The following is a 23,991-nucleotide window of genomic DNA, read 5'->3' as shown; positions in this document are numbered from 1 at the left end:
CAGTCCCTAATTAGCTGGGCCTTATGCCATAAAGGGTTTAATAAGTGATAACTATATTTTTGATCTCTACCTGGAAGCTTATTAGTATGCAGTGTTGAAGGAAAAATCTTCATCAGGGTCCAGTCCAAGCTGGGAATAAATAACATGGCGACTGCTTTAGAAAGAAGGTTGTAGTTTATTGAAGAGGAGAGCCAGACAGAAAGATGGCTCTGGAAAAAAAACTGACCACATGTAGTAGGGAGTGGATTTTTATACCTTCTTGGGCTTTTGTTTGGAGTTGTTCCTGTGGCATGAACTTTGACCTGAGTCTGAGTGTGGCTTTCTGGTATTCTGATGGTGGTAGGTTAATCCTATTATGTCCCAAAGGTCATATCCTGCTTCCCTGAGGCTGTGGCTAATGACTGTTGGATTTTTTTGGTGTGAGGGATTGTTGATTCTAGGGATCTTTCTTTCTAATCCCAGCTTCCTAACTCCAATCTTTCTGACAAGATTATCCCATTTCTGCAGACCTGGTTTCTGTTTGGGGCAGAGAGTTTGGGGTGGTAGTGTTGGTTTCTGCCTTTAAGATCCTTTTGGGAAATATAATATTCTGCCTTTTAATATTCCTCAAAATATTTCTTTCTCTGGGGGGGGGGGGTCTTACTTCCCACAGCAGTTTACATAATAGAGATGGAATGTCCTTAATCGTTTGCATCACTGCAATGATCTTCAAGTGCATCTAGCTAAAGTGCATTGTAGTAACACAACCCCCTCCCCCCTGAGATGACCAAGGCACGAGTAATCATGCCTCAGAATTTGTACTGTCTTTCTCTGTTGGTTTGTTGCCAATCAAAACTCCTGAAGCCTTTGTTCCATTAAAGATGCTTTATCTCTCTTGTCAATTGCAGGGAGTGGAACAGTTGGGCAAGGTGGTGGAGGGGAAGAAAATTATGTTGTCACTTTTATCCAGTGCTTTTTTTCTAAAAAAAAAAAAAAAAAGAGGTGCCGGGACTCACACACGTCATACAACCCGCCTTGCCTACCCTACAAGGTTCCATCTAAAAAAGATGCTGGAACTCCGTTCTGGGCATTCTATGAGGAAAAAAAAAACCCTGCTTTTATCTTTTGCTTATTCATGAGTAGTTTTTTCCTCTCTCCTTAATTTGAAGCTTTGTCTTGCATTTCTTTTATATCCTTAAGATAAAAAAGGTTTCTAGGCTAACCTTATCTTTTTTCTAGCTGTTGCTGGCCAAACTAAACTTTATCTGTTCTTCTCCAGTCTTCCCTGTATGTAGAAGGACTAGGAAATGGTCAGAAGGAAGAGCTGCTACCATGGCAATGATCAGACAAGTGAGGCTTGACCCCCTTCCAAGAAAGTAATTTGAGTAAAAATCTCAGTCATGCTCCTTTCTAACTTAGACATAGAGAGTGAGAGAAAGGGAGAGGGGAAGGATGTTCAGATTTCCAAGATTCTGTGGTTTTAGCTCTTCCTGAGTAATTTTAGAACTATTTTGCATTGATTTCTTAGTCTATAACTAGCTGTACCCAGCCACGCAATGCTGTGGCTCAGTCTGGTTAAATGGAAAAGAAAGAAAAGAGAAAGCGCACGTTTGTAATATGTTTAATTTCCCAATGCTTGTGGATATGCAATATTTTTTGTTGTTCCATTGTCTGTGCAGATATAGAGATTGTCTGGTTTGCTGACTCTAGAACATGCAACATATAATTGTCCATGTCGTAAAATCGTAGTGTGTGTTGCTTTTACGTTCAACAGATGGCACTGTTTTTCAAAACAAGCATGTTTTTACCTGTCACAGGTGTGACATCTATATAATATAGGTATATAAAAACACACACATATTCGAATACAACGCTGTGTCAAAATTTCAAAGCAATCGGTGAAGAACTTTCGGAGATTTAAGATTTTGAACAAACATTTACATTTTTATTTATATAGATGTATGCTTCTATATCAGCGGTTCTCAACCTATGGGTCGCGACCCAATTTGGGGTCGATCGACCATTTCTCGGGGGTCGCCAAACAAGGCGATCTGCCATTTTTCCCCCTCGGGGGGCGGCGCCGCGCATGCGCGCTGCGCATGCGCGGCACGTTTGTGTGACGGGGGTCACCGTCACACAAACGTTGAGAAGCACTGTTCTATATGTAGATGTTTGTCTGTACATAGCTCCACATTTGTTTCTGTTCCTTAAGACTTTTCAGTTTGGGAACATGATTTTTTTTTCTTTTGCATGAGGCTCCCAGTTCTGATTTTCTTAATGACTCCAAGCTATCTTCCAGCATCTTCCATTTGTTCCCCTTAATAGTTAACTCCATTTACCTTAAGGATCCTATTTCCTCAGGTTTTTAATTACAGATCAGCATAACCAGATTTTTAACACCCAAGTTAACTTCCTTCTGTCAATCTCCTGCCAGTTTGCATCAGATTTAATCTCTTTACTTTATCTCAATTCTACTGCAACCATCTGGGTTACAGCAAAGTTTAGCCAAGCATATTCATACTGTCTTTTTTTTCCTCAGAAACAAATTTGTTTGGTTAATTTCCTAACCATACAGCTAACAGAATATATTGTGCATCTCTGGACTTAACTCATTTGTATTCATTCATTTAACTTAAAGTAAAACTAAAAAAATGTGGGATATAGACAGTATCACCACTAGATGGATTTGTAACTGGCTGACAAACTGTACTCAATGAGTAATCCTTGGTGGTACTACATCTACATGGAGGGAAGTAAGCAGTAGGGTACCACAGTGTCCCATGTTAAGCCCAGTACTCTTCAATATCTTCATAAATGACTTAAATGAGGGAATAGAAGAGAAGTCATCAAATTTGCAGATGACACTAAACTGGCATATATACTCAACATTCCAGAAGACAAGCTCAGGATCCCAAAAGATCTTGACATACTTGAACAATGGGCCCTATCCAACAACATGAAATTTAATGTGGAGAAAAGTAAGGTTTAACACCTAGGCAGGTACAAGTACAGATTAGGTGAAACATGGCTCAAAAACAGAAACTGTGAGTCTGTGGAGTCCTAGTGGATGATCACTTGACTATGAGCCAGCAGTGTACAGCAGCCACCAAAAAAGCTAATGCAATCCTTGATTGCATAAACAAAGGCATAGAATCAAAATCATGTGAAACATTAGCACCACTTTACAAATCCTTGGTAAGACCACACCTGGAATACTCCATCCAGTTTTAGTCACCATATTACAAAAAGAATGTTGAGAGTTTGGAAAAAAATTCAGAGAAGAGCAACTAAGATGATCAAAGGCCTGGAGACTAAAACATACGAAGAACAGCTGCAAGACTTGGGTTTGGCTAGTGTAAAGAAAACAAGAAACGGGAGACATGATAACAGTGTTCCAGTATTTGAGGGTCTGCCACAAAGAAGAGGGAGCCACATTATTCTCTAAAGCATCAGAAGGCAGGATGAGAAACAATGGTTGGAAACTGATCAAAGAGAGAAGCAACCTGGAATTAAGGAGAAACTTCCTGACAATGAGGACAATTAACCAGTGGAACAGCTTGCCTTCAGAAATCGTGGGCGCTCCATCACTAGTGATTTTTAAGAAGAGGCTAGACAGTCACTTGTCTGAGATGGTATAGGTCAGTGGTGGCGAACCTATGGCCCGTGTGCCAGAGGTGGCACTCAGAGCCCTCTCTGTGGGGACGAGTGCCGCCACTGCCAGCAGCTCGTGCAGGTCCATTAGGCTGCTGCCTGGAGCACCTGGCCCATCCGGCACAAAAGAGGTAAAGTGGGGCAGCTAGCAAGCTCAAGTGCAGGTGGTAGAGCACACCTATGCCCAGCAAGCCAAAGACCACCCCAAGTGGGGAAAGTCGGATCCCCATCGGTGTCATGGCTGCCCAGGCCCAGCAGAGATGGGGGAGGCATGCAAACCTAGCTGGGACTGGGGGCCATGGCGCCAATGGGGATCTGGCTTTCTACATTCGGGGTGGCCTTTGGCTTGCTGGGCATGGGCGTGCTCTACCACTGCTACTTGAGCTTGCTAGCTGGTCGCTTCACCTCCTTTGTGCTGGGCGGGGCTGCTGGGCAGCGACGACGGCAACCTAATGGACCTGCATGAGCTGTTGGCTGTGGTGGCCTGAAGCAGGGCCAAGGTATGTCGGGTGTATAAGGGGAATAGGCTCCACGTGTGGGCAAGGGCAAGATCTGTGAGGGGGCCAAGATGACCAGCAGCAACCTGCTCTCCAACTGCAAGCAAAAACAGATGAGACGGAGTAGGTGCGTCCAGCTGTCTGCATCACGTGCCTCCCCCTTCCCCTACTCCTGCTGCTGCTGGAGGGATGGTCCGGTATTGGCAGCGGGCTGCGGAGCCCCAGAGTACGCTAGTCAAGGGGCCGGCAGGCTGCTGTGACCATCACTGCCATGTCCACCCAGTGGGCCACGCCCCCACCCCTCCTGAGGGCACCACAATGCTGATACAGCCCTGGTACTTTGCGATAAATAAGTGAGTTTTGGGCACTCAGCCTCTAAAAGGTTCACCATCACTGGTATAGGTTCTCCTGCTTGACCAGGGGGCTGGACTAGAAGACCTCCAAGGTTCTATTCTATTCTATTCTATTCTATTCTATTCTATTCTATTCTATTCTATTCTATTCTATTCTATTCCTTTGGAAAAGGTGCAAAGAAGACCAACTAAGATGATTAAGGGCCTAGAAACAAGAACATATGAAGAACAGTTGCAGGAATTGGGTATGGCCAGTCTGGAGAAAAGAAGGACTAGGGGTAACATGATAGCAGTATTCCAGAATTTTAGGGGGTGCCACAAAGAAGAGGGGGTCAACTTATTTTCTAAAGCCCCAGAAGGCAAGAGAAGAAACAATGGATGGAAACTAATCAAGGAGAGAAGCAACCTGAAATTAAGGAGAAACTTTCTAACAGTGAAGACAATTAACCAGTGGAATCGCTTGCCTTCAGAAGTTGTAGGTGCTTCATCACTGAGGGTTTTTAAAGAAAAGACTGGACAACCACGTCTGAAATGGTATAGGGTCTCTTGCTTGAGCAGGGGATTGGACTAGAAGACCTCCAGGGTCCCTTCCAGCTCTGAGATAACAACCTCTTTTTTTCTTTTTAATCTAAAAGCCTGCAATTAAGATCTATCTTCTCATATGTGTTTTTCAGGAGAAACATCATGGCTGAAAGATAAGTGTGCCTCTTCTGGTGCTACTCAGTGTCCAGCAGGGTAAGTCAGTATGCAGGCTTAACAAGCAGATTAAGAAAACAGGGTTGTGAAAGTTCTGCTTCTTTTATTGATAAACCTTATTTCAAACGGATACAAATGTTTAAGAGGCCTGCATATGAGATACAGGCAGACCACGGTACTTCAGGAAGTGACATCTTGTTCTTTTTTTTAACTGCCAAGATGTTCCTGCCCTTCAATGAGTTTCATGCACTGATTAAATAGATAAATTATGTTCTCCCCCCCCCCCGCCAAACAGTTTAGTTTAAGTTTAGAGTTACTGAGCAATAGTTGACAGTTACCTCTGTGAATTTATATACACAAGCCGTGATCATAACAAAGATATTACATCCATCAGTGACGTCTGCGGCAGGCAAAACCTTTGACTTGCTTTATTATCATTGATATTTTGGGTGGGGTGGAGGTAGAATCTCTTCACTGTCTTTTACTTGTGCAAATAGGCTCCAGCCCTATTTTACTTGCTTATTCAACAAATTACTGCATCACCCATCTCACCTTAATGATTCTGGGTAGCTTACAATAAAAAAAAAAGCTCAGTTCAGCTGAGTTCAGCTATAATAAACTGATTTAATTTCTTCCTGTCCTTTATTCACTTATCTGCTTTTCTGTCCATTTTTTTTCTTTTATACAAATACACTCATTTCTGTTGTGGCCTCTCACTTGGTAATCCTTTACTGGAATTTCTTCATATGTTCCAGTACAATGAATAATTGCTTAACCATTTTAGTTCCCACATATTATACGCCATCAATAGAATTCTGTTTTGTTCTTAAAAGTATTTATTATTATAACCTGGTTTTCCTAAAGCATATGTAAAATACATATATATGCATTGTATATATAAACACAAATAGCACATATAAATGCTCCTCTTTCTGCTCCCCCCCCCATAGCAATAACCTTGTAACATAGTAGATTGGGCTGAGAGTGATCAGCTCAAAATCACCCAGAAAACTCCTATAGTGACAGGGGATCTTCAAGATCAGTATTTCTCATCCTCAGCAACTTCAAGAGGAGTGATTTCAACTTCCAGAATCACTCCGCCTACAACTGAAGTTCAACTATCTCAAAGTTGCTGCAGTTTAATAACAACAACAACAACAACAACAACAACAATAATAAAGTTGGAAGGGACCTTGGAGGTCATCTAGTCCAACCGCCTGCTCAGGCAGGAAACCCTATACCATTTCAGACAAATGGCTGTCCAGTCTCTTCTTAAAAACTTCCAGTGTTGGAGCATTTACTGCTTCTGGAGGCAGGTTGTTCTACTGGATAATTGTTCTAACTGTGAGGCAGTTTCTCCTTAGTTCTAGGTTGCTTCTCTCCTTGATTAGTTTCCATCCGTTGCTTCTTGTCCTGCTTCAGGCGCTTTGGAGAATAGCTTGACTCCCTCTTCTTTGTGGCAGCCCCTGAGATATTGGAACACTGCTTGAGAAACATTGAGAAATTGGGTTGAGAAACATTGTTCTGGATCCTACTCTTTAATCAATGCTGTTATCCACACTACATAGCCCTCAACACTATTTGCTTTGGAGAAAGAATAATGAAATGTGATATAGAGAACCAGCAAGAAAACTAACTTTCTGTCTGTGTATTGAGCAATATATTACTTATATGTTTAATTTAAATGTCTTAAGAATGAGGACGGTAATATCAACATATGACAACTATGTTACAGTGATTGTTAACATATTAAAATATTAAACTTGCCATTATTATGCAGCTTTTATTATAATGGAACATTCAACACCTCATGAATAATGCCTCTAATGATACTCCTATCCCCCCCCCCCCTTTCCACTGCCATCTATTCTCATAAAAACTGTCCCTGCCTTGGCTTCCACTTCAGTCAGCATTCTAACTGTGCAGCTCCTACAGGGAAGCAAGCAGAAGTTGAGCCATATAAACATTGACTTTCTTCCTGCCATGATTTGCACTGAGTGCACAAATACATGCAAGGAAGCTGATAGGAGGTAGGAGGCAATGAGAAGGTAGCCTGAAAGTTGAGTGCTCTGTCACCTATTCTGTCTTGTTCTGGGCTGTAATTATGAAAACTTTTCTGCTGTTTGCTTTCATTTTTTCCAGTTTGTTTTGAGTTGATCCAACTTTCAATGCTTCCTTTTGTATGTGTTCTGGGAAATTGTGTCTCTTGGCTTTTCTCTTTTAAAACAATACTGCATCACGTCAAAACTGGAACAATTGACCACACCTTCATTGCTTCCCTTTGCATGTGTTCTAGTAAATTGCCTCTTGATTTTCCTCTTTGAGAACAATGCATGAGATTGATCTTAATGCATCACATCAAAACTAGAACAGCTATATTCAGAACATTTATACCCTGCTTTTGTATCAGGCACAAGTAGCCAGATCCGTCAGTGAAAGGTCAAGTCAGTGATTATGTTCTATCTACAGTATTTTACAAATTTCTCCTCAGACTGCTTGCCTTCCCTTGGGAACAACCAGATAAGGTTTTATGGGATTTAGTTGGGGTGGGGGTGTCAGACTTATGCCTCTTGCCGCTGCACAAAGACTACTTACCTGCTTGAACCCTCCTCCCTGCCTCGATGGACTTTCCCAACATTGTCTGGGGGAGAATTAGGACTATTATCACCTTCTCCCTTTTACTTTTTTTTGGGGGGGGAGGAAGGTAGGGAAAGCAGCCTAGTCTAAAAGTCAGTGTAATGGTTTCAGAAGTTCAACTGGGAACTTCTTGATCCTAGCCTAGCACTGTATTGTTACCCTTGTATTGTTATTGGCAGGCTTGACAAAAACTCCTTTTAAATAAAAATCCATTTCTGAATTCCACTCCCTGTTGGACAGCATTGTCCATAATACGAAGAGATGAGAAAGTATTCTTAGGTTGCTGTAAGAGAGATGAATCAGACTGCTACCCTCACTCCGAGCATAGATCCCATGTGTTCCTTTCCAATGATTATACACGATTCTAATTTGTAAGAATGTATTTAGTCATTTAATTTAATTTAATTTAATTTAATGTATATATAGCCTATCTCACTCACTCACATCTCTGGGTAGCTTACAATTAAAACCATAAATATTAAAATATTAACAAGACTATGTACAAAACTATAAAACCAAAAGCAAGAATGGTACAATGGTTGCATGTTCCCATTGTATTTTACTTAAGAAGTTTAGCACAGAGCACACTGTCTCTTTAAATAGCATTGCAAAGATTTGTTTTGATTCTTCTGGAAGGACAAACATCTTTGGGAGAGAGAATTACAGAAAAAAAGCCAGAATTCTGAGCCACTCTTCTATTATCTATTTTAAATCTCTCTGTCTAAAGTACCATATTAATTTGCATGCAATATTTAGTTTGAATCTTAAACTGAGATGTAATCAGCTTGCAAGAAATGGTTGTTGAACTTTAATATCATGTGCCTCTTCCAGTAGAGCTTGTTTTTAATGATAAACCAATAGACTCCGGACATGCAGATATATTTGAACATCTGTGAAATTGAGGAGGTTTCAATTGAACATTTTTTGTTAGTTGTGAAGTCGTGTCTGTCTCATCGCGACCCCATGGACAACGTTCCTCCAGGCCTTCCTGTCCTCTACCATCTTCCTGTCCTCTACCAGTCCATTTAAGCTCATGCCTACTGCTTCAGTGAGTCCATCCAGCCACCTCATTCTCTGTCATCCCTTTCTTTTATTGCCATCAATCTTTCCCAGCATTAGGCTCTTCTCCAGTGAGTCCTTCCTTCTCATTAGATGGCCAAAGTACTTGAATTTCAACTTCAGGATCTGGCCTTCTAAAGAGCAGTCAGGGTTGATCTCCTCTAGGACTGACCGGTTTGATTGCCTTGCAATCCAGGGGACTCGCAGGAGTCTTCTCCAGCACCATAGTTCAAAGGCCTCAGTTCTTTGGCGCTCAGCTTTTCTTATGGTCCAACTTTCATAGCCATACATTGCAACTGGGAAAACCATGGCCTTGATTATATGTACTTTTGTTGGCATGTGATATCTCTGCTTTTTAGTATGCTGTCTAGATTTGCCATAGCTTTTTCTCCAGGAGCAAGCGTCTTTTAATTTCTTGGCTGCAGTCCCTATCTGCGATGATCTTGAAGCCCAGGAAGATAAAATCTGTCACTACCTCCATTTCTTCCCCATCTATTTGCCAGGAATTGAAAGGGCCGGATGCCATGATCTTGGTTTTCTTAATGTTGAGTTTCAAGCCAACTTTTTCACTCTCCTTCTTCACCTGTGTCAAGAGGCTCTTTAGTTCCTCTTCACTTTCTGCCATTAGAGTGGTATCATCTGCATATCTTAGGTTGTTGATATTTCTCCCAGCAATCTTAATTCCAACTTTTGATTCATCTAGCCCTGCCTTTCTCATGTTGTGCTCTGCATATAAGTTAAATAGGCAGGGTGACAGAATACAGCCTTGCCAGACACCTTTTCCAATTTTGAACCAATCAGTGGTTCCATGTCCAGCTCTCACTGTTGCTTCTTGACCTGCATATAGGTTTCTCAAGAGACAAGTAAGATGGTCTGGTACTCCCATCTCTTTAAGAATTTGTCACAATTTGTTGTGATCCACACAATCAAAGGCTTTTGCATAGTCAATGAAGCAGAAGTAGATGTTTTTCTGAAACTCCCTAGCTTTCTCCATGATCCAGCATATGTTGGCAATTTGATCTCTAGTTCCTCTGCCTCTTTGAAATCCTGCCTGTACTTCTGGAAGTTCTCAATCCACATACTGCTGGAGTCTAGCTTGTAGGATTTTAAGCATAACTTTACTTCCATGTGAAATGAGTGCAATGGTGCGATAGTTTGAACATTCTTTGGCATTGCCTTTCTTTGAAATTGGAATGTAAACTGACCTTTTCCAATCCTGTGGCCACTACTGAGTTTTCCAAATTTGCTGGCAAATTGAGTGTAGCACTTTTACTGCATCGTCTTTTAAGATTTTGTCAATTGAACATATGACTATATAAATGCATTATTGCCCTTATACCTTGTGATGGCAGGGCAGGGATCACTTTTTCTAAGCTATGTTGATAGTTCTTAAAAGGATTAATCACTTGTGGCATAATAAGGAAGTGGATTATATAGTGAAGGGTAAATAATTTCCTAGCTGGTTCCCAGCTTGTGCTGTCCAGAAATGTTGAACTTCAACTCTCACAATGCAAACAAAGTTTAATTCATGTTAGGGAAGATTGCGTATAAAAAGGTCTTTTGCAGCAAATTTTCACTTTTCACTCATTGTATCCAATCCCAAGTTCTCTTCATTATTATGTATGCATGAGTTTTACTACTGGCTCATCACCAGTAGCAATTTAAATTTTTCATCTAATTGCTCACCCACTTTTCCATATTCAGTATATTTGTAAACTTTGGACTCTACCAAGTTGTCAGAATGCACAGGAAGCTGCCCCTTGATCAATAGACTTCTGCAAAGCTATTAACCTGATTCCTATTTCTGATTAGACTAATCGTTAAAAGAGCAATGTAGCTAATTATGAAACCATTACAATCTGAATATTTTTATTCCCTGTGTTTATAGGGTAACCTGTCCTTAGGCTTCCTTCTCTCTTTTTGTTTGCTTTTATAAAGTTTTGTTGTGCTGTCTAGTTTTCAGCATTGTATCTTTTTTCAGGCACATTTTCCTCCCAGGGAATTAAAAGAAATAAGACAGAACACAGCTTGATCTAGTGTTTATTCCAGCTGGAATGGTGTGTTCTGATTGGCTTCCAGTGAAATCCACGATTACTTTAAATTCTTTTACATCCTATATCAAAATACTGTACTCCTGAAATCAAGGAAATCCTAAGGGGTCTGTCTGTCTGTCTGTCTGTCTCTGTCTCTGTCTCTGTCTCTCTCTCTCTCTCTGTGTGTGTGTGTGTGTGTGTGTGTGAAAATCTACAGGATGACACATATCCTTATACCAGGCATGTCAAACACAAGGCCCGGGGGCCAAATGTGGCCCGCAAAGTGGTTTCATGTGGCCCACGAAGCCATCCTGGAAACAGTGAGGGAACAGCCCCCGCTGCCTTGGCCCTGGCCCACACCAGCTGGGAGACAATGTACAATTTTGTGGTGGCCATCTATGCTGAAATGCATTCAGTCTAAGCTCCACAAGGCCGTCTGGAAACAGCAAGGAACCAGCCCCTGCCGCGTCAGCCCTGCCCCCTGGGTGCATGCTGGGGAGGTGTCATCCTTTGTGAGGAATAAAGAAATGCACCATTGCCTGGAAGTGGCCAGCAAATGGCCCTCGCTTACTTCACCTATCCAGCTTGATGGGTTCCGGGGGAGGGGTTTTGGCAGGCAGCGAGGCGCTCTCCTCACAGCGCCAAGAGGCTGAGCTGGGCGGTGCGAATCCAAAAAGAAGCGCGATGCTGCCCAGCCCCTAGCCTGCCTGGTTTCGGCAGGCAGCAGGGCACTCTCCTCACAGTGCCAAGAGCTGAGCCAGGTGGTGCAAATCTGATGAGAAGTGCAATGCTGTCTAGCCCATAGTCTGCCAGTTTTAGCAGGCAGCAAGTGCAAAGCTGAGACTGGGCAGGCAGGGGCTTGGGCGGCATTGTGCAAGTAATGTTGACTCTCACGCTGCTCATGGCATCCCCTCCCCCAGAGCCCACCAAGCCAGATATGTGAAGTAGGTGAGGGCCATGTGCTGGCCACTTCCAGGCAATGGTGCATTTCTTCATTGCTCACGAAGGGTGACACCTCCCCAGCTGTTTCTTGCCTGTTTTTCTCCCTCCCTCATCTCAAATATTTTCTCACCATTCTGTACGAAGGAAGGAAGGAAGGAAGGAAGGAAGGAAGGAAGGAAGGAAGGAAGGAAGGAAAGAAAGAAAGAAAGAAAGAAAGAAGGAGAGGGAGGATCTGAGGGAACTCCTGCCTTAGTCCTGCCCTGCTGCCCTTTCACCATCCCCTTGCTCCCTCCTCCTGCCTATTCTGGGGGTCTCCCATCCTATTGCTAAGGAAGCTTTGGATACAAAGCTGGGTCTATTCCCATGGAGAGGGAATGGGCCTCCCTCTGACTTTGCCCTCGTACCCATCATGAGCAACCTGGCTAAGGAGAGCAAGCACAGCAGCAGCAGCCTTGAAGAGGAGATAAGTGCAGCTGGGTGCCCCCTTGGGGAAGTGGGGCTGGGCTTGGTGCCACGGGTGCTCAAGGGCCAGGCTGGGCGTTTGACCTCTGCTGCCCAGGGCTCTGGGCAGCCCGTATCACCATCCAGTCCCCTCCATAGCTTGAGAGGAACAGTGAGGCTCCTCCAGTGGACCATTCCTTGGCACTTGCCCTGGTCCCATCCCCTTCTGCCAGAGCCCCTCAGATCTGTCCCACTTCTGCCCAGCCCCCCCCAGGCCCCCTTGATGCGAACGGTGTAGAGCTGGCCATGCCCACCCAGTGGGCCACACCCACTCCATCCACACCACCCAGTAGGCTGCACCCACCCTGGTCACACCCACCCCCAAGGGCAACCACAATGCTGATGCAGCCCTCAATGAAATTGAGTTTGACACCCCTGCCTTATACTAAAGGAATGAGGTGTCAACCATTATGCTGCTGAATTATGACGAGCCCCACCTTACACTCATCACACAAATATCCCAGATTGAAATGTATACAATATTTTTGGGAAATTATGTTTTTTTACAAGTAATTGCTATAATGCTGCTAACACAAAGTAAATTATGTATGTTGTGATTTCTTCTAGGTTTGAACAGTCCCCACTTATTCTTTTTTCAATGGATGGCTTTAGGGCTGGATATTTGGAAAACTGGGATAGTTTAATGCCCAATATTAATAAGCTTAGTAAGTAAACTCTTTATTTTAAGAAGATTTATATTGAATAACTTCCTGCAAGTAAGGAAACTAACTATTTTAAGAAGATATATAATGAGTGATAATGTTCTGCAACTGAAAGATGCAACAAACTTTCACAGGATGGAGTGTCCTGCATAAGATATTCCATCCAATCATTCCTTCCCTTCCGAGAGCAGTTGAATTGATTTCCTATAATTGCACTGAATGGAAGTTGGCTTAGTTCAGGGGTCTTCAAAGTTGGCAACTTTAAGACTTGTGGACTTCAATTCCCAGAATTCCTCAGCCAGCCAGGGCTGGCTGAAGAATTGTAGGAGTTGAAGTCCACAAGTCCTAAATTGCCAAATTTGAAGACCCCTGGCTTATTTCATCCTGATGCCCACATCTAATACCCTTTGTTTAAGGACTGATTCTGCTTATTGATATTCCTGGGTTGGGGGGAATGCTTCCAGGAAAAAACTGATATAAATTTGTGCTAAAATTTCTTCTCCTTTTTCAATTGGATTGACATGTTTTAATTAAAGCAAGGGTGGAGGGAGATTGATATAAAAATGGGTAATTCTCATTTTATATGTCATATTTGATTTTAGAAACTTGTGGGACTCATGCCAAATACATGAGGGCGGTTTATCCAACCAAAACCTTTGTAAACCACTACACTATTGCTACAGTAAGTATTGGCTCTGCCATTTATCAACTACATTTTATTTGCTATTCTATGATATGACTTGCTCCCTGCCCTTCAATAATAAGAAATCAAACAATATATAAATTTCCTCCTAAAAATCAAACACCCAATGCAAAACCCAAAACAAACTAAAAGCAGCAGCAAAGAAGAATCAGTTGAAATCATAAGCTTTTTCATCTCTCTAAATTCCATCTATGAAAAGTTGATGGTCTGAGTGACTTTGAAATTATTTTTATAGGAAACAACAGTGAGATGCTCTTGAAGTGTATTTGTGTAGTATGGAAAGAGATACCACTTGTAACCCTTTCTGTAGCTGAACACACCCAGAGAGAATCAGATTGGGAGATGCCCCCAGAGAGCACATTTTGAATGCTGAGATAATATGATCACTTTCAAAAAAATGTCTTCCACTCTGGCTTGTAGTCATTCACAAAACATCAGTTTGCTGAAATACAAACATGCGACAACTGTTTTACACAACTTCTCCTAGCCCTCAAGATTCTTTGTATCATTAGCAATTACTTTTTTTCTTTGCTCTATCCAGGCAGGCCTACTTGCAAACTAAGTGTTGGTCACCAATCATTTGTGTTTTCTAAGTATGCTCCAGAATATGCAGAAAATTGTTTTTTTTTCCTTGCAGGTAATTTATTGACTTTAGATCAGCTTTCAACACATTATCTAGATCTAAATGGTGGCATAAATTAAAGAATACCCTATAATTAATGCTGCTCATTAAAATATATGAGAATACTAAATTCAAGATCAGGTATAGTAATCGAGGACATATCATAAAGGAAATAGTAGTAAGGAGGGGACTTAGACAGTGTATTGTCTCCAGTTTTATTCAATTACTTTATGAATTGATCAGTTTCTCACTTAAGTAACTTTACCTTTTGTCCTCCTAAATTAGCCCACAGATATATCAATTTATTACTCCATGCTGTTCATGCATAGAGTATCCTTGGCACCAGTACTGATTTCCATTAGCCTTAAAAGAGCTTTGATATCAATCTAGCATTAATGTACAGAGGAAGAGCCAATAATAAATTATTCCAAGATTCTCTCTTTTGCCAAATGCCAAAGAGATGTTGAAATTTAGGTGGGTAATTCATTGAGCGGATTAAGAGCATTAGATTTTTAGGGATAATTTTTCAGACTTCAGGAAGCAGTAATGTGCATCTGGATTATTTATCTCACAATGTGCAAATATCTGCATCAGCTATTCAAATATTATTTTGTAAGGAAAACAGCCTAGTTTTAAATATTGGAAAAAACAAAGAGATCATTGTCGATTTCAGAAAAGGCAGGCACAGCCACACATCTTTGTGCATCAATGATTCACCTTTGGAGATGATTACCAGCATCAAATTTCTGGGTGTGCAGCTAACGAGTAGGCTGCCCTGGTCGCTCAACAGTGAGAAAGTGGTAAAGCGGGCACATCAGCGCCTGCATTTTCTGTGTCGCATGAAAAAAGCACACCTTCCTTCCCCTGTCCTGACCACTTTCTACAGGGAGATGAACGAGAGCATCCTGTCATATAGCATCACAGTCTGGTTTGGAAGCATCACTGCTTCAGACAGGAAGGCAGTGCAGAGAATGGTGAAAAATGGCCAAAAAGATCATTGGCAGTTCCCTCCCTCCCATCCAGGACATAGCACAGAAGCGCTGCTTGAGCAGGGTCCGTAAGATTATATGGGACCCAACACATCCTCTTCACAACATGTTTTCCTTGTTACCTTCTGGGAGGAGGCTTCGTGGTATCCACAGCAGAACATCCAGATTCAGCCATAGTTTCATTCCGTATAGCATTAACCTTGTGAACTCTCAAGCCTCCTCCTTCTGTTATATATTCAAGATGGACAGTATTTAATATTTATTTGCTATGTATATGTAGGGGTGTGGGTCTATACATAAGTTGTATATAGTATATTTTAGGTGTGTGTCATGTATGTGTTTCACTTGAGAGGGGGCAATTAAATTTCATTTTTGATGTGTGCCGTTGTGCCCACAGTAAAAAAAATGACAATAAAGGTTATCTTATCTTATCTTACCTATTTTTCCAGAAGAGCACAGTTTATTCCTGTTGCAATTAAGTTGTATGTAGCTAAAGCCTGAGAATTACTACTACATGGGGCTCAACTGGGAATAGATAACGTGATTAACTTAGAAAGAATTCCAACAATTTTTTGAGAAGCATTTTATGTGTTACCAGCAGTACTTTGATAGGAAGCTATAGTCAATAAACTTGAATCCAACCTCCAATATCCAAAAGATATTTTCCACTTACTGGCTAAAACTATACTACAGTCTAAGTGGACTGACTCATTTATGCTTATAGAAAATTTCAAATCTTTTTGGGAAATGGCTATCCAAAAGAAACTGAATCATTATGGCTTTTCCAGTTATATCTTCTTATGTAAGCCAACATTACCATACCTTCACTACAAAAGCAAAATCAAGCAAAATAAATATTAAGGCAAAGGATCTTAGGTATAGAATGCCTAACAGAAATTGCTGATTTTCTCACAATATAATTGTAAACAACCAAATTTTAGGGCCTAAACCAGTTTCCTTTTTTTTGGTAAGAGTTTTATTGATTTTTTACAATAATAATCTTAGTGCCTGGTGTGCAGCATCTTGTCTTGGTTCATGATTTTTTTTAAAAAAAATATACAATCAATAATAGTTAATTAACAGTCAATAATAATTAATTTTTATATTTCCATAATTAGTATATCAATTGATAATATATTTCCTTGATCCTCTTCTCCCAATAGTATTCTCCTTATTCAGCATGAAACAAATGTAATTTTTGATATTTGATGTTTTCCATGTATAAATGATTAAATAAAAACATTTTCTTCTATATTTATACGAACAATAATTGCGTCCATATATAGCATTTTTTTCTTATCAACTTATGTTATTTTCATAAAAGTCATCTTATTGATTTACCATATATCTTATTTTCATAAATCTTCTTTAAGCTCAATTTCTCCATAATATTCAAACAATTCTTATCAATCATAATTTTCTCAGTAATTAACATCTAAATATCCAAATTTTCCACTTAAATATATCATCCCAGTATTTTCATATTTCATATATTATAGAAATACTATACTAGTTATCTATCATAACATCTACCTATAACATCTTTTCTGATTTATTTATATTTCACTTCTATTTGTAAAAATTGATTGAATCACTATATATCCTTTTCCCAAAGTTCTTATTAAGCCTAATTTCCCCTTAATATTTCAGTCATTCCTTAATCCTAAATCTTTTCAAACTTAATTTGTCTTTAAAGTTCAAACTTTTCCTTCACTTTCATCATCCCAATATTTTTACCTTTTATATCTTATCAAAAAATACTATATCACTTATATCTCTTATGCCACTTATTCTAAAGCCCCTTTATAGCCAAGGTTATTCGTTTATTTAGCCATTTTCAAACAAGTGTTGCTTGTATAACATTCCATCTGGTAGGGCCAGTCAAGTCTCTTAAGCCTGTCTCTAATCTTCTTCCTTTGCCAAATTGTTTTCCAAATTAATATTTTCGACTTGTCAAACAGTTCTTGTATTTTCGTAGTTGTTGTTAGGCGTAGAGGATACATAATACGTAAGATGTATGCTTTTTATCTCCCAAACAGTGATTCTCCTAGCAGTGTCCATTTTGTTAAGTCTTTTTTTCTTCTCAGGTTTATTTTGATGTTCTAATGCATAAGGCATCTTTTCCATATTTATTGTTGTATCCAAATTTTGTGAGTTTTTTCTTGTTTATATTAAGTTATAATTGCCTTCATTTATGGCTTTGCCAATTAAGTCATTTTTTTTTCTAGTACACATTCTGTTATCTGATTTGTTTGTACATTCTTTACCATCATTCTTTGAATGTTTTTTGATTGTAAATTTAAGTTAAAAGTGTATTCATTTATGTTATCAAAGTTATGTTTAATCTCCTCATGATTTAGAGCTATTGTGATTTGTATCTGTTGTAGCATTGCATAAATTTCTTCTTGGAAAGTATTTGTCTTGTCTTGAAATGTTGCTTCTAGGGGTCTTTGATCTTTCCAGCAGAATCCTTCAAGAGTAGATATTAAGTGTGGTTTTCTATCATTTTTTGATGAATATGTCATATCCATGTTATTTCCCCCTTTCGAGTAATCTGTCATAAGTGCCATAGTCTCTGTAATTAGCCTTGTCAAGCTGGCCAGAACTCAAAATCCAAACAGTCCAATTTTGTATAGTTCTTGTCTTTATATATGATTTTTATAATCTACTGTAATTTTCACTTGTCAATGTTTCAGTAAAATCAATGTTTTATAACAATTCTTTCTTTCAGGAGTCAATTGTCAACCACTTCAGAATTGCAATTCAATATGTTTAGCCACCTTAAATCCTTCCTGTAACTTTCCCCTCTCAAAAATTAGTCATAGATCAAAGTTTTTAAACAGTTCATAAATTTAGATCACAATCAAAGTTTTTCTTTTCCTTCAGACGCTTTCCAATCTTATAGTTGGCCCAGTGTACATTCTCTTCTTGTTCCCTAGCAGCTATCTTCTTAAAAGTTATTAGAGTTCATGGGAACAGATTTTTTTCTTTGTTTCTGAGTGTTGTCTTTAATGTGCTATATTCTAATTGTCCACTAGATGTCAGCAAATTTTTGTTTTCCAGCTCTTTCAAACAAGAAGTTCTTATTATTTTTCTTTTTTTATAATTTCATAAAAATCCTTTAGAATATAATCTTAGCAGTTTGCTTTAGTTTCTAAATTTGATCAGATTATAGTATTTTAAATTTAATTTTGGTATGTTTCTTTCCTCCTGAAAGGTTAATTCGCCGCTTCCGTCTATGGGGGAATTGGGAGTAAAGTCCCCTCCCCTCACTTTCGGAGGTTTTTTGCTTTGGAGATCTTTCCCAGGGATTTAGTTGCAAAATAAGGGAGAGAAGATCAAATACTCTCACTAATTCCAAGCACGCTGTTCACCGTTGTTCTGGTTGGACTTCGGCAGCAGGTAGCTTTGGCTAGACACTGGTATGCGGCTAGCCTTTCTCCTGTCGGGTTTGGAGGGCTTCCCCCAGATCAAACAAAGCAATTGCTGTCATTTCATAATCAATGGGGTGCCCCTCCTTCATGATCACCTCTTCGGGGCGATTTTGGGCTCATCTAGAGTCCCCCTGGCAGGACGAAACTAGCCATGGGGAGCGGAGATCCGCTCTCGTGCGGTCATGTGCTATGGACACAAAACCGGAAGTCAACCAGTTTCCTATCACAATCTCTAACTTCAAGATAAATGTGATGCTGCAACTTTTGTTAAGTACATGCCAATTGCCAAGCATTCAAATTTTGAACATATGACTATGGAGATGCTGCAACAGTTGCAAAGTTCAATCATAAGTAATAGTTGAAACTTCAAATGGTTGCTAAAACAATGGTTGTAGGCTGAGGACTACATGTATTCATTTCATGATTGGACTGCTTTCATAGAGTATTTATGATTAAGGAAGGTTGGGATTTTTAATTATGCAGAAAAACTTTTATGAATAGAGGAACCTCTCCAGCATAACTAATTGCCTGCCAAACATAGAGGAGGATGCAAAAGGACCTTGTCATTTGCACACACTGCATGTCTTCTGAATATAATTAGAATATCATTATTTTGCCTAATGTCTGCAGGATGTCTTTTACAAGACATTTAAATCTTACAAACCTGAAATCTTTCTACTCTTGATATGTAGTAGTACACTCCAATAGCACAAATCCTGGAAGAAATGTTAAGCAGCTCATTCATCTGCATCAATATGTATCTTTTTTCCTCAGGGCTTGTATCCAGAATCCCATGGCATCATTGACAATAATATATATGATGTAAATTTAAATCTGAACTTCTCATTATCCTCAAGTACTGCAAGAAATCCTGCCTGGTGGGGTGGACAACCTGTATGTACCTTTAGTTTTGTTCCTTGGTGTAGATATACTTGATTTCCCAATAGCAAATTCAACTGTTGTATTGAAATAACAGTAATGCAAAGTGACTTCATATATAACTTCAAGGCAACAGAGTAATGCTATGAAGATGTTGTAATTCCTTAGCAGGAAAACGGAAATAGGGAAGGTGCCCATGTAAAAAATCAACTTGGCTTTCTAGATTTCAGTTTTGACTGAAAGATAGTAAAGCACATCTAGTTTTTAAAAACTGCTGATGAGTGAGTACAGTCTGTCCTGGATTAAGAATGATTTCCATTCCCTAACTCTGTCTTTAACCAAAATTTGCATTTAAATGGGAACAGATTACTGGGCCTGTACTTCTGCATATCAGGGATCAATAACTACATCAACATTGTAATGCAAGTTCTTTGTAAAGTTTAAAGTTGTAAAGTTTAAATGTATATGTTTCAAATCTTAAAACTATGGGAAAAACTGACTTAACACTGGAAAAACTGTTTAGCAAGAAGAATCGAATTCAAGAAGAACTCCTTGGAATTCAGTCTCTCGCTGTCCAAATTTTTGGACGCATGACTGTGGACAGTTGCAAAGATCAGTCATAAGTAACTGTTGTAATTTCAGCGAAGGCAAAGTGATCTGACTCAAAATGGCAGACAGCATTCTCCTTCCTCGAGCAGATGAACCGCTGAAGCTGCACAATACTTTCATGAACTGCTGAAAAAAGGCTGCATGCTATATTAAAAATGCACACACTACTTTGTGACTCTCATGAAAGCATTTCATTGATTCAAGAAAGGAAAATGCCATCCCCTATTTTGTATCAGATCATGCTGCCAGTAGCTGTCCGGCATTTTAACTATTGTAACTCTGCCTCTGCCATTTTGTAACAGGCAGCCCTATACAGTGCCTTTTTTCTAAAAAAAAAAAAAAAAAAAAAAAAAAAAAAAAAAAAGATGCCGGAACTCACACACGTCATATAACCCGCCTTGCCTACCCTACAAGGTTCCATCCAGAAAAGGTGCCGGAACTCCGTTCTGGGTGTTCTATGAGAAAAAAAAGGCCTGGCCTTATTAGTATCTAGAGATTTTCTTTAAATTGGACATTCTTAATCTGGGGACTGTCTGCAGAAACCTGGAGACATGTTACATTTATTCATTTTTAAGATACTGATTGTATGTTCACTTCTTGCAGATTTGGCATACAGCAACTTATCAAGGTTTGAAAGCAGCCACCTATTTTTGGCCTGGATCTGAAGTAAAAATAAATGGATCTTACCCAACTATATTCAAGAATTATAACAAGTGAGTTGAAGACTGAAAAAATATCAACAGGTTCTCCCATCAGCTACAGATATCTTTGTGGGAATATAATTTTTAATCAATAGGACATCTGAAGTGCAAAAAATATATTACAGTAAGGGAAAACTGGCAATGAACTGATGTTTCATTCATTTTACAGTTTCCAAATCATTATTCAGTAAGCCTTTGCCAAGAATGACATCCCTGAACGAAGCTCAATTCCTAATGATTATACAGACATTGCTGCTGTTGGTGCGAATGGGTGTTTTGTTCATGCAGCCATTGAAGCAAAGTGTCTTTTCAAAGAGTCCTTCCCACTCCCATACGTCAAATAATGTCTGCATTAAAAAAGCTTTGTGTTGAGTCCGTGGCGGGAAAACAGACACGAGAAGCAGCTGGAGTTCTCAGTTTCATTTATTCAGCGTTCAGCTTACAGGAAGATGGCTTCAGCCTCGCCCAAACGCCTCGCAGCCTCTTATATAGGCAACTCCCGGGTAAATGGGTTACTTTTCCCGCGCCAGCACCCGCGCATGCGCACGGCGCTGGCGACAGCCTGTCTGGTCCCGGGCAGCTTTGCACCTGCCCGGGACTGCCTGCAAACGCCCGAGCCGTTTGCAAGGCTCGGGACATAACACCCCTTTCCCCCGGGCTAAAACTACTACCAACATACAACATTTATTTTATATGACATTTTGCTCCCCAGTGCTCCCACTGATTACTGGCTTTTGCCTTGCCAGCAATGTTATGTAATCTTCTAGATACTTAGGAGATTTCTTTGCTCTCTGTGACCTTCTTAGCTCTGGGTTACTGGCATAAGTCCCCTGACTGGAGGGAGGCGTGAGCCTGTTCTCTCTATTGTGCCCTGGTGTCTTCCAAGGACTGTGCCCCGATGCCTGGCCTGCTTGCTTGCCCACCGGGCTCGTCAGGCCAGGGCTTCTGTTACTTTGTGACCTGGTTGACCTACCTAGCTGTAGACCCTCAGGCCCCTTGAAGTGATAGCCGCTGCTGGGCATCTCTGTAGAACCTCCTAGGTCAGTCCAAGACCTGTCAGGAGGCTGTCCATTCCCTGAACCCCATTCTGTGTTCGGGCTCGTGTGGGTTTCTGTACTTTCCCAAAACTCAGGTGTTCCCTGATTTGTGCTAGGGTTGTTGTAGTCGGGACTTGGTTCCTCGACTAGCTCTGTGTATGTTTGACCCCCTGTAGGATTTGGGGTAAGGTCAGGCCAACCTTGGGAATTGTGTGCCAGCTCTCTTGCGGGGAATGATTTGTTGGGATGCCCCCGGGTATCCTCCGTTGCTGGAGTGCTGTGTGATGTGTGTGGAAAGTGAGTATGCCCCCGGGGTGACTCCCTGGCTGGAGTAGGCGTGAGTGCCTGTTGTGTGGGTAAGCTCCATGACTTTCTTTTCGGAGCAATTGCAGAACCTTGGGACGAGCCGTTTGTGGCTCCCTCAGTGGAGGTGGGCAGTAGCTCTTGCCCTTCCCTTTGCTCCAAAGGGTCCCCCTCCCCCCCTGGAAAAGACCCAGGAGTCTCAGCAGAAAAGTCTCGCCTAGAGCGAAGTTGGTCGATGTGCCGACGCAGGACACGACCGTTGTCCAGGGCAACCTCGTAGGAGAGAGGACCTGTGATCCTGGACACAGAAGCGGGGACCCATGTATGACCAGGCCCGTAATTGCGAGCCCAAACCGGGGCACCCACAAGTAGTTGTCTAGGTGCCCTAGGATGTGAGGTAGATGAAGGCAGTCTGTCCGGATGCAACCGGTCAAGTCTAGTAGTAAGTTGGCGCCCCCAACGAAGTTCAGCTGGACTTCTCCCTGTAGAAGTGGACGGTGTGGTGCGATAAGAAAGGAGAAAGTCAGCCAACCTGTGATGCCAGTCCCCGTAGGTGAGTCTCTTCAAGGCGTCCTTTGCGATGCGCACCATGCGTTCAGCCATACCGTTGGTGGACGGGTGAAAAGGCGCAGACGTGGCATGACGAATCAGGTTTGCCTGTAAGAAAGCTTGGAATTCGGAGGAGGTGAATTGAGGGCCGTTGTCGGACACAATGACATCTGGCAGCCCGTGTGCAGCAAAAATCCCCCTCAGTACCTGAATAGTCTTTGCAGTGGTGGTGGATGAGACAGGCACAACCTCAAGCCATTTTGAATGGCTGTCAACAAGGACCAAGAAGAACTGGCCCTGAAAGGGCCCAGCGTAGTCAATGTGCACCCTAGACCATGGGGACTGTGTTTCCTCCCATCTATGCACAGGAGCTTGGGGCATCTCTGGGCGAGATCGTTGGCACAGGTGGCATGCGTGTACCTTAGCCTCAATATCTTTATCTAAACCAGGCCACCACAAGTGGCTGCGTGCAAGAGCCTTCATACGAACAATGCCAGGATGACCCTCGTGGAGGGATTCTAAGACCCTAGTCCTCATTGAGGTGGGAATGACAACTCTGTTTCCCCAAAGCAGACAACCCTGAGAAAGGGACAGTTCGTTTCTTTTGGACCAGAAACTCTGAAACTCAGGACTAGGGCAGTGCTCAGGCCACCCGGACAGGACCCAGGAGCGGACACGTGAAAGTGTGTGATCTGTACCTGTTTCAGCGGTAACATCCCTGGCACTAAGAGGGAGCTCGGGCAAGGCTTGGATTGATAGAATGTTGACAGCTGGCGCGGGTCAGCTTCTACTACTGGCAGAGGCAATCTACTGAGGCCATCAGCATGGCCCATTTCTTTCCCAGGCTTGTGGAGTAATGAAAAATCATATGCAGACAAGAAAATAGACCACCTAAGCATTCTAGGGGAAATGATGTGGGGAGTCTGCTTACGTGTGGTAAACAGTCCCAGCAGAGGCTTATGGTCAGTGAAGACCGTGAAATGCCTGCCATATAGAAAATCGTGGAATTTTTAATTCCAGCAACAACAGCCAGAGCCTCCCTGTCTATCTGAGCGTAGTTGCGCTCGGCAGAAGACAGTGTTCTGGAGTAGTATGCAATAGGAACCTGAGTTCCATCAGACCTGAGGTGACTCAGGACAGCTCCAACCCCGTAGG

At 41.3% G+C, this 23,991-nt stretch overlaps 1 protein-coding gene across 6 annotated transcripts in view; it reads left to right on the top strand.

Annotated features, from left to right (window-relative positions):
• The window catches only part of ENPP3 (ectonucleotide pyrophosphatase/phosphodiesterase 3), a 77,867-nt gene that overhangs the window by 17,856 nt on the left and 36,020 nt on the right, over positions 1–23,991 (top strand). For 5 of the 6 annotated variants that reach the window (XR_005554414.1, XM_039324229.1, XM_039324216.1 and 2 more), the window contains 5 exons: positions 5,155–5,215; positions 12,916–13,013; positions 13,613–13,692; positions 19,533–19,652; positions 20,850–20,959. Coding sequence is in view for 5 of the 6 variants with exons in the window: in XM_039324229.1 (XP_039180163.1) it covers positions 5,155–5,215; positions 12,916–13,013; positions 13,613–13,692; positions 19,533–19,652; positions 20,850–20,959 (469 nt within the window). In the remaining variant the exon portion in view is untranslated. The remainder of the gene's footprint in view (positions 1–5,154; positions 5,216–12,915; positions 13,014–13,612; positions 13,693–19,532; positions 19,653–20,849; positions 20,960–23,991) is intronic. The other variant, XM_039324250.1, reaches the window with a different exon arrangement.

This window comes from Crotalus tigris, unplaced genomic scaffold, assembly GCF_016545835.1.
Source record: "Crotalus tigris isolate CLP2741 ecotype Arizona unplaced genomic scaffold, ASM1654583v1 scf7180000017611.44802233496:7321179, whole genome shotgun sequence".
Taxonomy (NCBI): Eukaryota; Metazoa; Chordata; class Lepidosauria; order Squamata; family Viperidae; genus Crotalus; species Crotalus tigris.
Note: the sequence above shows the minus strand (reverse complement) of the source record. Positions and strands in the feature narration are given on the sequence as shown.